Source organism: Grampus griseus, assembly GCF_964374135.1.
Source record: "Grampus griseus genome assembly, chromosome: 18".
In the NCBI taxonomy this organism is placed as follows: domain Eukaryota; kingdom Metazoa; phylum Chordata; class Mammalia; order Artiodactyla; family Delphinidae; genus Grampus; species Grampus griseus.
Genome location: NC_139012.1, coordinates 59,518,516 through 59,533,868, shown reverse-complemented (window position 1 = coordinate 59,533,868; position 15,353 = coordinate 59,518,516). Strand labels below are relative to the sequence as shown.

Below are 15,353 nucleotides of genomic sequence, written 5' to 3'. Positions count from 1 at the left end.
TAATTGTAATAACTGTTATTTCTGGGTCTGTTTCTATTAACTGATTTTTGTCTTCATTATGGGTCATACTTTTCTACTTCTTTGCATGCCTACTGATTTTTCATAGTATGTGAGGCACTGTGAATTTTACCTTGCTGTGTGCTAGATATTTCTGTATTCCTTTAAATATTCTTGACTTTTGTCCTGGGATGCAGTTAAGTTACTTAAGCACAATTTGATCCTTTGGGGGCTTACTTAAAATCTTAATTAATCTCGAGCTAATTTTGTCTCTCAATATTGAGATAATCTCTTCTGAGTACTTTACTTGATGCTCCATATATCATGAGATTTTTCCACTCTGCCTGGTAGGGACCAAATTTATGCCAGCCCCTGTGTGAACTCCAAGCATTGTTCTGCCCATTCATTTCTGAAAGTTCTTTTCCCAGCCTCTGGTAATTTCCTCACATGAATGCTCCAAGTAGCACTCAGCTGAACCCTTGAGGCAAACCCTCTGAAGATCGCGGGAGCTTTCTTTCTAGATGACTGTCCTCTCCGGGCAGCTCTCTTCTCCCTGCTATTCTGCCCCACACATTCTAGCGCCCTGGCTTCCTTAAGTTCTCAACCCTGTCCGCTTGGCTCAGGGTCACTGTCATGCTGTTTGAGTTCTCTCTCCCTGCACTGCAGCCTGGAAACTCTCCATGCAATAATCTGGGACAATCCTAGGGTTTACCACATTTGTTTCCCTTCTCTCGGGGACCACTGTTTTGTGCTTCCTGTTGCCCAATGTCTGAACATCGTTTCATAGTTTTTCACTGTGCTTTATGTGTTTAAGGCAGAAAGGTAAACTGGTCCCTGTTATTCCGTCATGACCAAAAGCAGAATTTCCTGCTACTTCCTTAACAGAGACCTTTAGATACCTTTTCTAGTCAAACATAAAATTGATTAATGTGAGAGCTATGTGGCCATATTATTTAAGCAATAGTCGAATATAATAAGATATACAAATAGAAAATAAATGGTGAGAAAAGTAAACAATTTTGGGTACAAAAGCATGAGCCTGGGAAGAAGTCTAGACAGCAAATCTGTAAGCATGAACTGGTTTACTTTTACATGCTTTGCTCTTTCCCCCTTTACTGATAGCTCTGACCAGGCAGAAGTCTTCCATTCCTTAATTAGAACCTATGTTAGTGTGACTTAATTCATTTTTCTACCTGGAAGGAAGCCCGAGAAACCATATGTCACATTACATTATGTCTAACAAGGTAATGGCAGAGACAAGGGTTTGTCCCTAAGCACTGCCGCTTTATTCCCAGGCCACTGTCTGCAGATCGTAATATTTATAATGGTCCTTGGAGTAATCATGTCAGTGTCTCCAGGTGATGTCGGGTGATCAGAAATGATCATAATCAATTTAACTACCTGATTTACATTTGCTTTATCAAGTATGATGCTCCATTACTCCTTTCTCAACTGGGATCTGTTTAATGATTGAAGGCAGATGTCATAAGGCTTCTCTGGCACAGAAAACTCCAGAGCTAAAGAAACTTTAGCCTCTATTTCACTGCATGTATCTAGAACATCACTGAAAGTTCCTAAGGGCTGTTCTCACTGGTGTATTTGTAGAAACGATTTCTGAACTACTCTCTATTTTCTTTCACGTGTGTTTTTAGTTCTTAACAGACTGGCTTTTGGTACTGATTGCTTTAAAAACCAAAGCAAAAGTCTTTTTAGTTGCAACAGTTACATTGACTCATGGGTTTGAAGATGAAATTATCTTTGATATTTTCTATTTTAGTGACTTTAAAAGGAAAATCAGGGGGGCTTCCCTGGTGGCGCAGTGGTTGAGAGTCTGCCTGTGGCTGCAGGGGAGGCGGGTTCGTGTCCCGGTCCGGGAAGATCCCACACGCCGCGGAGCGGCTGGGCCCGTGAGCCATGGCCGCTGAGCCTGCGCGTCCGGAGCCTGTGCTCCGCAACGGGAGAGGCCACAACAGTGAGAGGCCCGCGTACTGCAAAAAAAAAAAAAAAAAAAATAGAAAAGAAAACTCAGGCCAACTCTATTCTATTTTGAATTTCATAATATCTGAAAATCACTTTGTAATATGATCTTCGTTCTGGAAGTTTTATAAAAATGTGACCCAACATCATAGTTTAAGGCTAGTATATATATGATAAGGGCTAGTTTGCTGCTGTGTCTCTACCTGGTAAATAAGTCATATTTCTCATGTGTCTTTACTCTATAAGAATTGTGCCTATAAGAAAATGGACAGAGAAATACATTACTGTGAAAGGTGATGAAATGACTGACAATTATGTAAATGCCACCAGAAGGATATTTTTTTTTCTCTGTATGCCACACATGAACAGATCTAATAAATTTAGAGCCAGTTCTAGCTGGAATTTGTTTCATTGGGTTTCACAGATGTGCTAATTTGGTCATTTATCTGGACAATAAATGGCATGTCATTTTTCCCTCTAAAAACAAATGAAAGCTTAAACCTCCCTTTCCCCGTCAGTAGCCTGGAAATCATTCTCAGATTGGAAAGGTGGCAAATTGCACGTGTCTAAGTTTGGAGACAAAAGCCTGAGGCAAGCAGGCTGCCAGCAGACAGCCACAATAGTCAGACTCCAACAGATGAATCGAGAGTCTGAGGCAGGCCACGGAGGGAATTCTCCCCAGATCAAACAGGCTGTGGACGGTGAGCTGGGGATAGGTCCCTGAAAAACAAAACACTGAGGTATGTCCCTCTGGGTCACACGTTAAAGAAATAACACAAGTGTTTGACGGCAGGAAATCACACAAGTCATAATCACAGCTTCTCCAGCCCCACACCCCACCCATCGCCTGCTGTTGGATGAGGCCCTGGCTTAAGCTGGAGCTCACGGGGCCATTTCATTTTGACGGAGGGCTTCTCAGCACCGCGTGGTGTGCAAACACCAGAGATACTGGGATCTTGTCTGCAGGGTTCCATTTAATAATAGCACAGTCCCCCCAAAACATGTTTCATGATAAGGAACGATTATCTCACAAGGAAAATCCTAGGAAGACACAAGCCAAATTGATTTTTGTTTTCAGTTTGGAATCTACATTTGGTGCTTGGTGGACTTTCTAGACTGGAGTCTCCAACCTAAATTTTTGCCTTTCTTCCCTTTGTTTTTCTGATGTCCTTACAAGCAGGTGTCTGATTCCTTTTAAACCTCCACATCTCCCTTGAGGTGGCAGAAGGACGACTCTGTGCTCCCTAGCGCTGTGTGCCACCATGAGGGGCTATTCTCAGACCCCTGAATGCAGTCAGCTGCCTCCAGGATGTTCTGTGTCTAAGTTTCCCTGTCCCTTTGTGGCCTTTTATATTTGCATGAATAGACTTTTGTATAAAGATGAGCTTCTCCTCTGCACCATTTTCTTCCCTCACTCAAGGAGTGGCTTGAAAGCACTGCTCCTGTCCACTGGAGAGAGTCAACAAAGCAGCCTGGGCCTCCTGGCAAAGGGAAGTGAGAGTTTGGTCCTGAGATGAGTGAGGCTGCTGGAAGATTAAACCTAGTCTGTTTCTCAGGTTATTTATGGACGTGACCTGACGAAACAAACACTAACCCACCATCTCTTAATGAGCGGACTAGGCAGAAATTCTTACATGGTATAGTAAATGCTGGTAACTTAATGCACATGCTGTTAGGAAACAAGCCGGTTATGACATAAATGATATGATCAAACCTCAGGCCTTTTTCCAAACTAGTAATATTTTGAAAATCTAACTGGAACTTATCCCATTTGTACTCGTTATTCCTTAGAATTTTGGTCCCATCTCTGGGCCCAGACTAAGCATTTCCCATCTTGACTTTCTCCTTGCTTTTCCTGGGAGAAAATCATTCTGTTCGTTTCATCTACGACTCTACTCTTTCATTTGCTAGATGCCCAGTATGTACTGGGCACTCTGCTGACCCGTGAAAGCACTGCGATGAATATGGTCTATGGACTCTGTCCAAGGGCACAAGGTAGGCAGAGAGACATGCACATCAACTCCATGAAAAGCTCTGGGAAACAGGTTGGAAGCAAGTGTAGCAATAATGATTAATATACTGCATGGGTCAGAAAAATGATGCTTGAACTGGGACTTGTTCTCAGGATTAGAAATTCACTAGAGAGGAAGGACATCCAAGGCAGAGCGTGCATCTGAGTCATGGAAGCAGGAGGCAGGAGGATGCATGGTGCGGTCGGTGAGCTGCTGATGGTTCTGTGCAGCTGGGAGAGCATGAGTGTGTGTGACCATAAAGCCTTGAAGAAGGAGGGGAAGGAGGAAATGAGAGAGGCACTGACAAGGGACACTCAGGTCAAATTGCGAAAGGACTCGTGTGCCATTCTAAGGAATTTGATCTGTGTTCTTTGGGCCTCGGAGAGTCACTTTAAATGACATGACCGGAACAGTAGTTTAGAAAAGGCAGAATGAAGAGGAACCAGCTGATGTGAGGGAGTCGGGGGAGGTGTCATTGAGAGGACTTGGATGCCGGATTGGTCCGCACGATTTTACTGTTTTGATAAAGAAAAGTTGCAGAAACCCTCTTCCTCCCCATCGACAATGATAGGAAAGCACTTTCACCTGAAGGAAGCAGGGCATTGCTCCTGTTTCCGAGATTACACTTGGAAACCATTGTGGAAGAACTGTGTTTAGCGCGGAAGCCGTAACTGGAGGAAGATATCCGATGGATTATGTAATGAGCAAAACCCTGGGCACCCAAGTGGAGGGTGACCTCATTTAGGGAGGCCCTCAAGACAGGACTCAATGGCACAATACTAGAGTTTCATTTTGGACAACACACACTGAAATTCTAGTCTTTCGTGGGTAATTTGACTCTCCCCCCGTACAAGACTGAACCGTGAGGCCAGCAGACCTGCCCACCTGCCCTACTGCTTGGCTCTCTCCCTGTGTTTACCCTTTGAGAGAGATTAGCTTGGGGAATGCTGAGTCTTCTCTGCTCCGTGGAATTTTTTTTTTTTGCGGTACGCGGGCCTCTCACTGTTGTGGCCTCTCCCGTTGCGGAGCACAGGCTCCGGACGTGCAGGCTCAGCGGCCATGGCTCACGGGCCCAGCCGCTCCGCGGCATATGGGATCTTCCCGGACCGGGGCACGAACCTGTGTCCCCTGCATCGGCAGGCGGACTCTCAACCACTGCGCCACCAGGGAAGCCCTGCTCCATGGAATTTTAAGAGCTTGAAGCATCTTCTTAATGTTTCCCCTGCACAACCCACTTCTCATAACAGTATGTATCTAAGGCAATTCTTACCCTCAAACTAGAGACTAACTAGAGATTACTGTGTATTCCCAATATTTCTACTTCTGTGATACACAGAGGAAACTCTTTTATATTTTTTCTTTATTATGTTGGCTGCCTGGGCTTTGAAGTATAGCTATTTACAATGTTGTGTTAATTTCTGCTGTACAGCAAAGTGATTCAGTTATATATATATATATATATGTATATATATTATATATATATACATATATATATATTCTTTTTCATATTCTTTTCCATTATGGTTTATCACAGGATATTGACTATAGTTCCCTGTGCTATACAGTAGGACCTTGTTGTTTATCCATTCTATTATAATAGTTTGCATCTCCTAACCCCAAACTCCCAATCCATCCCTCGGTCACCCTCTTCCCCCTTGGCAACCACAAGTCTGTTCTCTATGTCTGAGAGTCTGTTTCTGTTTCATAGACACATTCATTTGTGTCATATTTTAGATTCCACATATAAGTGATATCATATGATATTTGTCTTTGTCTGACTTACTTCACTTAGTATGATAGTCTCTAAGTCCATCCATGTCGCTGCAAATGGCATTATTTCATTCTTTCTATGGCTGAGTAATATTCCGTTGTATATATGCCACATCTTCTTTATCCATTCGTCTGTCGATGGACATTTAGGTTGTTTCCATGTCTTGACTAATGTGAATAGTGCTGCTATGAACATTGGGGTACTTGTAGCTTTTTGAACTATAGTTTTTTCCGGATGTAAGTGCTTGGGCTTTTCTAACGTTGAATTGTTCCTTGATTTTCGTAGTTCCTTTAAGAAAAGCATCACTGGTTCAAATCCTTTATTTCATTTTCCTTTCCCTGCTTCTCTTCTGCTTTCTCTCTGTACAAGGACAGTGGTATTCGCTCTGCACCTGACTCTAAGTATAAAGTTCTATTTTGTTATTTTAAAAGGAACTAGTGTCATTACATATTCTTTTTTCCTCAGATGTAATGGTGTTCATGCCATCTTCTGAGACAGGAAAAAAAAAAAACTTTTCTATGCTGGCGACTCTCTGTGAATAGTGAATTCTTTTTTAAAACATTTTTATTGGAGTATAGTTGATTTAAAATGTTGTGTTACTTTCTGCTGTACAGCAAAGTGAATCACTTATACACATACATACATCCACTCTTTTTTAGATTATTTTCCCATATAGGTCATTACAGAGTATTGAATAAAGTTCTCTGTGCTATACAATAGTGAATTCTTTAGCGACTTTTCTCCAGAAATCATTCTTGATTTTGTTCAGGTACACACTGAATATTCTTGAAGAACTTGGAGGTGGGCAGAAGGTCAACGATGACACTATTGTCCACTGGGTGAATGAAACATTGAAGGAAGCGGAGAAAAGTTCATCCATCTCTAGTTTCAAGGTAACGTGCGTGTCTCCTGCTCGCGGCCATTATGCTTATCTTTATTGCTTCCACTCTGTTTTCAAGACTGACCTTCAGTGTGAGGTCTCTGAGGCTCCCCCTCCCGTTTTGATTTTGCTTGAATGACCCATTATTGTTTTGACATTCATAGGCCATTTCATTGACAGATTTCTTGTCGTTTTCTCCCATAATAATTAATTTAAAAAACCCGATCATGTTTTACACGGGATTTTAGATGTTTTTCTTCCAAAGTAATGTAACATATAATGTTTTTTAAATGTGCATAGCTCCACGGCTCAGATTGTTAACATAATGAGGGTGAAATGTAAAATGCTAAGAGATCTCCCATGGGATGTTTTTTTTTTTTTTCCTGAGAAAAAAGCAGTTGTTTACTTGTATCCAAATCCCATTTTTATTAATAACAGTATGACATTTTATTACATTTCTTCACTCATGTTTTATACATTAGCCGGATCCTTCCTCAAGGGCCCTGTGTACTTGATCGACAGTATAATGTCTGCGTCATATCTTAACTACATTTTCCTGGCTTAAAGGTCAGGGTGGCTGAGAGGGACCCCCTTCAGAGGGTGGGTGAGGCAGTTCATCATGCTATCAATCCTTTCCCTCAAAATCAAGAGAAAAAATGAAAATCTCTCCCCTCCCAGAAAGGGCAGAAGGTATGTCTGTAGGCTGGGCTCTACCAGGAGTGCCCAGTCCCTGTGAGCTCAGCACAGGAACTGGCCAGCTCTGTCCTCCCTCTACTTACCATCCGTTTGGTCTGGAGGTCGAAGTGGAGGCTGGTGACAGATGTGAGCAAGTCCTTCCAGAAGGAGATTTGGGAAGGCGGTGGCGCACAGTACAGTAGAGCGGTGCTCCCACGATGGAGCGTGGTCTCAGTACTAGGGGCTCCTTGTTTGTAACAGGGGGGCTCCTCATTTTCTCTTCACAGACATGATGAAGACAGCTTTACCATTTTCCTGATGTTTTTCTCTTTTTGGCTGCTTTGGGCGGCATGCGGGATCTTAGTTCCCCGACCCGGGATCCCACCCGCGGCCCCTGCAGTGGAAGCGTGAAGTCTTAACCACTGAAGCACCAGGGCAGTCCCAGCATTTTCCTGATTTTATAGTGAGGAAACTGGGGGCTCATCTAACTCCTGAGGTTACAGCTAGTAATTGCAGGTGGTGTCCATCAGGGAGGGGAAAGCACCTTTCACCTGCGAGGGGAGGTTATAGAGTGGAGGGTATCTATAGGTCACTTGACCATGGCTATGAAGTGAATAGCCCCGGGCATGCGTCTCTCTGTAAAACAGTTGCCACTTTACAGGAATGCATCCCATTTCCTTACCCAGCAGCTTCCGGGGTGATCCTGTGGGGATTCACTCTTGGGAATGTTTGGCAATTTTTTTGCTTCTTGTGATGCTCTGGGCTAATTTTCTCCTGTCTTCCCGCTGAGTCACTGCAGAATTGATTAGGTCAAAAGGACCACAGAAGGAAAATGTCAGATTAGCCCCACACTGCTTTTAAGTGAAACCCTTCAAAAACCGAGCACAGCGCACCCCGATTAACCATTGCAGAAACAGTCCTGGGCCCTCCTCACCTATGAACGCTGCCAGCTGCTGGCCATCTCGCTGCCTGTCAGTCCACCAAGACTGTGGGAAGGAAGTGGGAAAGAAGGTGAAACTCAAATCTCTGCATTTTGTTTCCGTTGTGCTTCTTTACCAAAAAGTTCTATGGAGATAGAAGCTCAGGCTAATGGTGGAAATTAGATTACGATTATATGTATATTGGTCTTAATTTTGTGGTAGTTCTTACATAATCCAGAAAATAAATAAAAATGGTCCCGTTCTATCTTTTAAAATAGTATTCTACCTCTACAGAGGGCCAGTGCTGGAGACCTAGCACCTTGCAGGGGTCCTGTGTCTTGTTTCTTTGTTAGAATTGGTTCTGATTTGGACCCGCAAGGTATGAGGTGTTTGAACTTGACTATGCTCAGATGGTGACACACAGTTGCCTCGGCACGTCTGTACTCACAGGTGCAGAGTTTTGTGCATTTACACCTTAAAAGCATCCACAGGGAGTTCCCTGGTGGCGCAGTGGTTAAGAATCTGCCTGCCAACACGGGGGACACAGGTTCGATCCCTGGTCTGGGAAGTTCCCACATGCCGCGGAGCAGCTAAGCCCGTGAGCCACAACTACTGAGCCTGCGCTCTAGAGCCCGTGAGCCACAGCTACTGAGCCCGTGAGCCACAACTACTGAGCCTGCGTGCCTGGAGCCTGTGCTCCGCAACAAGAGAAGCCACCACAATGAGAAACCAGCGCACCACAACGAAGAGTAGCCCCCGCTCGCTGCAACTAGAGAAAGCCTGCGCACAGCAACGAAGACCCAACGCCGCCAAAAAAATAAATAAATAATGTTCCTTTTTTAAAAAAGTCAGGTAGAACCTTAAAAAAAAAAAAGCATTCACAGCTTTGCGTGTGTCCATCAAACTGTTTACAGACGCCAAAGAAAGAGCCCAAGATTTTAAGTCAGAATACCTGGGTTCAGATCCCAGCCCCACCACTTATTAGCAAGCCACTTAACCTCAGAAACTCCCTTTGCTTGCTGTAAATTAAGATTAGATGCCTCCGTCCAAGGCTTGTGGCAATAAGTGAGATAACCTATAAAAAGTGCTGAGCAAACTGTGAGACACCAATGGATATTAGTTGCAGTCATTGCATTTGATCACATAATTGCTGTCACTGTCTACCTGGACCTATGGACCCTTTTCTTTCCCTAAGGTCCCCAGGAAAGGAGCATTCACTGAATCCCATCCAGCTGAGCCCACATCACTCTCCCTGCGTGTCACCTCTGGGATGTCCCCTGAAAATGAATCGGGGTTCCTCTTAATGTCTTTAGTCTCTCTTTTCTGGTGGTTTCTTTTTCAAATCATCCCTTCCTCTACTAATAACCAGTACTTGAATGAAACATACTATATATCAACCTCTCTGCTTTTCTCTAGTTGCTCTAACTTCCTTCCATTCACTATTTGGGAATGACTCCCTGCCTGTTGGCAGACAATGGATTTCCCCCACTTAGTGAACCACCAGGAAGCTACTAGTGATGCCGCTACAGAAATGACGACTGGTTTGAAACACCATGTGCGACACTGTGGCATTTCCCACGCCAGGATGTATATATTCGTACTTAAGAGGAAAGCACCACTTACTTTCCTTGAGCCAAATAGAACTTGGGAGCATATTGTTAAAACCCATGCTTTCTCTCTATGCAGGACCCAAAGATTAGTACAAGTCTGCCCGTCCTGGATCTCATTGATGCCATTCAACCAGGTTCCATTAACTATGACCTCCTGAAGACAGAAAGCCTGAACGATGCAGAGAAACTCAACAATGCAAAGTACGTAAATAAACCTGGGGCCAGGGAGGAAAGGATGAGCCGGCATCTGGGGAGCTGTGAACTCCAGTGCCTGTGCCTTCGTGCAAACACTTCTAGGTTCACTGTCGATGCTTTTTCTTCTCATGACGTACTGTGTCCCATCATCATTATTTTCAATACTGGGCAATAGCAGTTTAAGGCTCCAGGTGTTAGAGGGAACGAGACAAAAACGATTGATAACCGTTGAAACCATTGAAATTGAAAACAGTTGACTTCTGATTGATAAGCAAGCCTGTAATTTCATAAAACCAATTTCCTAATCATAATCTGTGGGAGGCTTCCTGAATAGAGTTTGTACACGGTGAGTGCAAATATAAACATTCTATTTGTGAATATCTGTGGATGTGCCTGGGCAGGGGTGGGGTTCAAGACCAGAGTCTTCACCAGCTTAAGAGCAACTGCTGTTTGCTTTACTTGTAGGATGAGGGTCAGCAGAGCCCAAATTTGGTCTGTTGTCAGCTTTTATACATCAGGTTTTATTTACATAGTTTCTATAGCTCTTTCCTGGATACAGTAGCAGAGTTGAAATAGTTGTGACAAAGCCCACAGAGTCTGAAATATTTGCTATCTGGTCTTTATGGAAAGCTTGCCTTCCTAGAGAGAGAGGCGCCTTTCTCAGAGCAGGCTGTATTAGTTCCTAGGTCTGTCATAACAAAATACCCCAGACGAGGTGACTTCAAAAAACAGAAATTTCTTCTCTCACTGTTCTGGAGGCTAGAAGTCCAAGATCAAGGTGTCGGCAGGGTTGATTCCTCCTGAGGGCCTGGATGGAGAATGTGTCCCACACCTCCCTCATCCTTGGGCTTATAGATGCACCACTCCAATCTCCAACCCTGTCTTCACATGGCCTTCCCTGTGTCTCTGTGACTTCACGTACTGTCTTCTCTGTGTGCGTGTATGTCTGTGTCTCTTCTCCCTCTCTTTTATAAGGACATCAGTCATACTGGATTAGGGCTCCAACCTACCCCAGCATGACCTCATCTGAACTAGCTATACCTTAAATAACACTTTTTCCAAATAGCATCACCATCTGAGGTACCAGGGGTTAGGTCTTCTGCATATGTTTCGTGGGGGGCCGTATTCAACCCATAACACAAGTCCAGGGTTAACGAATGACTAGTGCCCAGCAGCCCTGCTATGTATCTAATCCCAGCAGCGCCCTTCTCTCTGTGCCCAGTTTGGGAAAGTGGGGACGTGCGTTCCTGGTATGCTGATGTCTAGCACAATCTAATGGAGAGAAGGGAAATAATTCAACAGCAGTTACACTAGAGTGTGAGGGATGGTACGGAAGGAGGACCCCAGGGTGCTGTGGAGGGGACAGGAAGCTCTACCAAATAATCTAAGCTGGGATGGATTGAAAGGACAAGTAAGAAGGAGCTGGACCAGGTGAAAGAGCTAGGAAGACTATTCCAGCAGAGGGAAGAACATGGATGAAGACGCAGAAATTAAAAAAAAAAAAAAAAAAAAAGACCTTGAACCTATAGATGTTCAAGAGGGATGTGATTAAGTTTAAGGAACTCGCCCAAGGTTTTACAATTATCAAGTGGTTCAACTGAAATTCAAAGTCTGACCTGAGAGCCCAGGCCCCTAAGCACTGTCCTGTGAGGGCAAAAGGTACAAAATTACTTGGAAAAATGGGTAAAAAGAATTCTATAGAGTCCTAACGGCGGCTATGGTGGCAGGATTGGGCATGGTTTGTTTGGTGTCTGAAGCTCTATTTTCTAACCTTTTCATAATTTTTCCTCTATTTTATAATGGGAAAATTAATTTTATTTCATTAATAATTAATATAGAGGAAGTGATTGAGAGATGGACAAAGAGAAAAAACGGGGTTGCTCTGGCCCCATGCTCTTAAATTAATTTGATCAATAAAGTAAGAGTAAAGTCATTTCAGGAGAGCAAAGGGAGTAGTGGGGCTTTGGGTGGAATGGAGAATCTCTGGAGTAGCCACTGCAAGAAGTGACTAGATAATGAGGAGAAGAAAAGAACTGCCAGGTAATAGTGTGGGCTCATTTGAAAATAGACTGCAGCTAATAAAAATTATCTTCATATAACTATAAACAGAGCAAAACTATTCTGCTACAGCTATGGTAATCTTATGTGAAAAATGTGTAATATAAAACTCTGGTTAGGGGCTTCCCTGGTGGCGCAGTGGTTGAGTGTCCGCCTGCCGATGCAGGGGACGTGGGTTCGTGCCCCGGTCCGGGAAGATCCCGTATGCCGCGGAGCGGCTGGGCCCGTGAGCCATGGCCGCTGAGCCTGCGCGTCCGGAGCCTGTGCTCCGCAACGGGAGAGGCCACAACAGTGAGAGGCCCGCGTACTGCAAAAAAAAAAAAACCAAACAACTCTGGTTATTCTACTATTATAGTATCATAAATAAATACACATACATGTAGGCGAGGATTAGAATGGAACAAGGAAGAAAGGACTTGATGGGTAAGGTCGAGGTATTACAGATGCATTTCCCCTTTTTCTGCCTTGTAAAAACGTTTCTGTAGTTGAAATGGTGTCTGCAGACTTTCCCTAGCACACACTCTTGTTCAGTTCTATGACATTTTCTGCACTGTACAGCCCAAGCGAATAAGCATGCTGTAGGCACCAAAAGTGGTGCTAGCTAGGAAGCTCTGTAAGGACAAATAATAAATTTGGTCATTATCACGAGGCTGGACAGCAAGTCTGATGGAGTCAGGAGCTTTGTCAGGCCAGCATCTGCCCTCGAATCTCAGGAGGAACCCAGTGATTGGCTCCAGCCATACCAGGAATGAGCTCTGTCTAGCAGCTAGTTTATAGTGCAGAGTAGAGAGTATATAGTATAGATTATATAGAATGACTATAACTATGATCCTCAGGGGTCCGCTTCATAATTGCTTGGGCTCCCCTCATTCCCCCTCTTTTCTCTTTTAGGTATGCCATCTCTATGGCCCGCAAAATTGGAGCACGAGTATATGCCCTTCCAGAAGACTTGGTGGAAGTGAACCCCAAGATGGTCATGACAGTGTTTGCTTGCCTCATGGGGAAAGGAATGAAGAGGGTGTAAGGCCCAGAGGGCAGGACTGGAGGCGCGCATGCGTTTCTGACTGCTCAGCACTGGGTGCTCCCGGGAAACACGGGGACAAGTCAAACCATTCCGAAGTTTTCAACTTGGTGACGTTATACAAGGTTCCAAAAATCACGTGTATCTGATCAGCCAAGTAGCCTTCGTGTATTTAACAAAAAGTGCTTTATTCTTTGCAAAAGACCCAGTCTCTTACAAAGTTTTTTTTATGATTGAATTGATTGCTTTGAAAATCTAGAGACAAAAAGAACTTATTTTCCAGGCACCCTTTCTGCTTTTGCCATTATAGCCAAGCATAGAAGCTGTATGTAGTGTTGTTAACTTTAACATAATCTTTCGAACCAGCTTAAATCGGCTGCTTTCTTGTTTAGGGTGAGAACCAGGTGGGGAGAATCATCAGACCAGCCCTAAAACTGGCTTCTGGAGGCCAGCGTTTGATCTGTTACGAGCCTCCTTCGTGTAGCCCTTCTGCACTCTGTCTCCCTGTGACTCTGCCATCCACTCTGTCAGAACTCTGCCTTCTCTGTGGCCGACGTCTGCTGGCCATCCTTCTCTTGGGGCCATTTGGATCATCTGACAAATCAGGCTGTTGGGATCTCCAAGGGTCTCTGGTAACCTGAAGACCCAAGACTCATCATCAGAGCCTTTTCTCAGAACTAGGGTCCCAAATGTCATCAGATTTTATTTTTTCAGCCAATAGGAAGCCCTCTGTTTTTAACCCTACGATTTGGGCTCTGACCAGATCTAACATCTTGAACACTGTGCCTTCAAATAGATTCTTACTTAACTCTTGGTGGAAGGTTCTATCCAAGGAGGGTGTCATTGAGCAGCAAGACACTAGGGGGCAGTGCAGAGCCATAAAAAAAAGCATCTGTTCTTGGGTGCTGCCTCTCCGTGTATTTAGCTCTGTGTGTTAGATCTAGTATGGCTGGATATCTGGTGACTGGGAACCACCTTGCTCTGATTTCATTTGCTCTTAGATCATAGTGCACGTGATTACTGCCAGGCCATAGGACCGATGTTTACTTTTTTGGTACCCTCAAGTTCCCAGGGGCCATATGTGCCAATGACCGGTTACCCGGACCTCACCCCCATACGCCAACACACACACACACACACTCACATACACACATACCTAGCCAGGTGTCAAGCTGGGTAAGAACTGGCTGCATTGCTTTGCAAAGAGCTAATGACTGGATAGTTAAAGAATTCCAAAATAAAACCAGAGGAACAGTGTGAATTTGAGCAGCTCTAATAGACTATGCAATTTCCTTGAAAACTTACCAAAGGCTAAATAGCAACAGAGCACTGGGCACCAACACTAGACCCCCTCTATGGTGGTGGAAGGGCTCGTCAATGAGGTATCTTCTTTAGGGGTGGTATGTAGTGGAACTTAGCCATTTTTCAAAGCAATTGAAATGCATCTCCCCAGATCTGCTCCTTGGCAGTGGGCTCAGGAAGCCGACATGGGGCTTCTCCCAGCCCATAACCTGTGTTTCTGCTGCATCCAAATGCAAAGTGGTTGGCTTTGTCTTAATCTGCACTTCACCATGTAGCCTCAGACAATTCTCCCCCATCTGCCTCCAGGAAGCATGTTACTGCCTTAAAGGACAATGAAAATGAAGTAATGCTCAAGTTCTCTCCAAATAAAATGTTCCCTGTATTGGATGTCTTCTGAAGGTTTCGTAAGAGTGTGCTCTAACTTATTCAGCCAACACGCACTGAGGGCTGAAACGTGTCAGGCACTGCGCACGGTTTTGGGAATACACCGTAAATGAGGCAGGCATTGCGCTCAGCTGATCAGGAAAGGCTGAGGATAAACAACTCCACTGACAGCTGTGATGAGCGATTGACGCGGGCAGGGTGAGACAGGCTTACAACAGAGGAAGCCGTCTAAAGAGAAATATTTTAGCTGAAAGCTGAAGAGTGAGTTGGAGGGGGTTGGACAAAAAGCAGGCCAGAATGAAAGGTTTAAGACACAAATTCTCAGACACACATTGAACCCAGTCATGGGCAAAAGCCAGACTTGGGAATTGGTGCAAAACGGTTTCTAGAATGATTCGAGGAGGAATCTTTAGGGCTGGCGGTGCCTGGGGTTTCCTCTCTAGCCTGTCTGGGCCTCACTTTGGCCGGCACGGGGTGGGAGGCAAGGCGTCTGCTGAGGAATTCTGCTGCAGCCGGCCCCCGCGGGTGGGCTGCTGGGACAGAAAAGCATC

At 44.5% G+C, this 15,353-nt stretch overlaps 1 protein-coding gene across 1 annotated transcript in view; it reads left to right on the top strand.

Moving 5' to 3' along the window:
• The window catches only part of LCP1 (lymphocyte cytosolic protein 1), a 54,927-nt gene extending 40,139 nt beyond the window's left edge, over positions 1-14,788 (top strand). Inside the window, exons 14-16 of the mRNA XM_082675659.1 lie at positions 6,527-6,650; positions 9,919-10,043; positions 12,987-14,788. Coding sequence (XP_082531785.1) covers positions 6,527-6,650; positions 9,919-10,043; positions 12,987-13,119 — 382 coding nt within the window. The 3' untranslated portion in view covers positions 13,120-14,788. The remainder of the gene's footprint in view (positions 1-6,526; positions 6,651-9,918; positions 10,044-12,986) is intronic.
• The last annotated feature ends 565 nt before the right edge of the window (positions 14,789-15,353 follow it).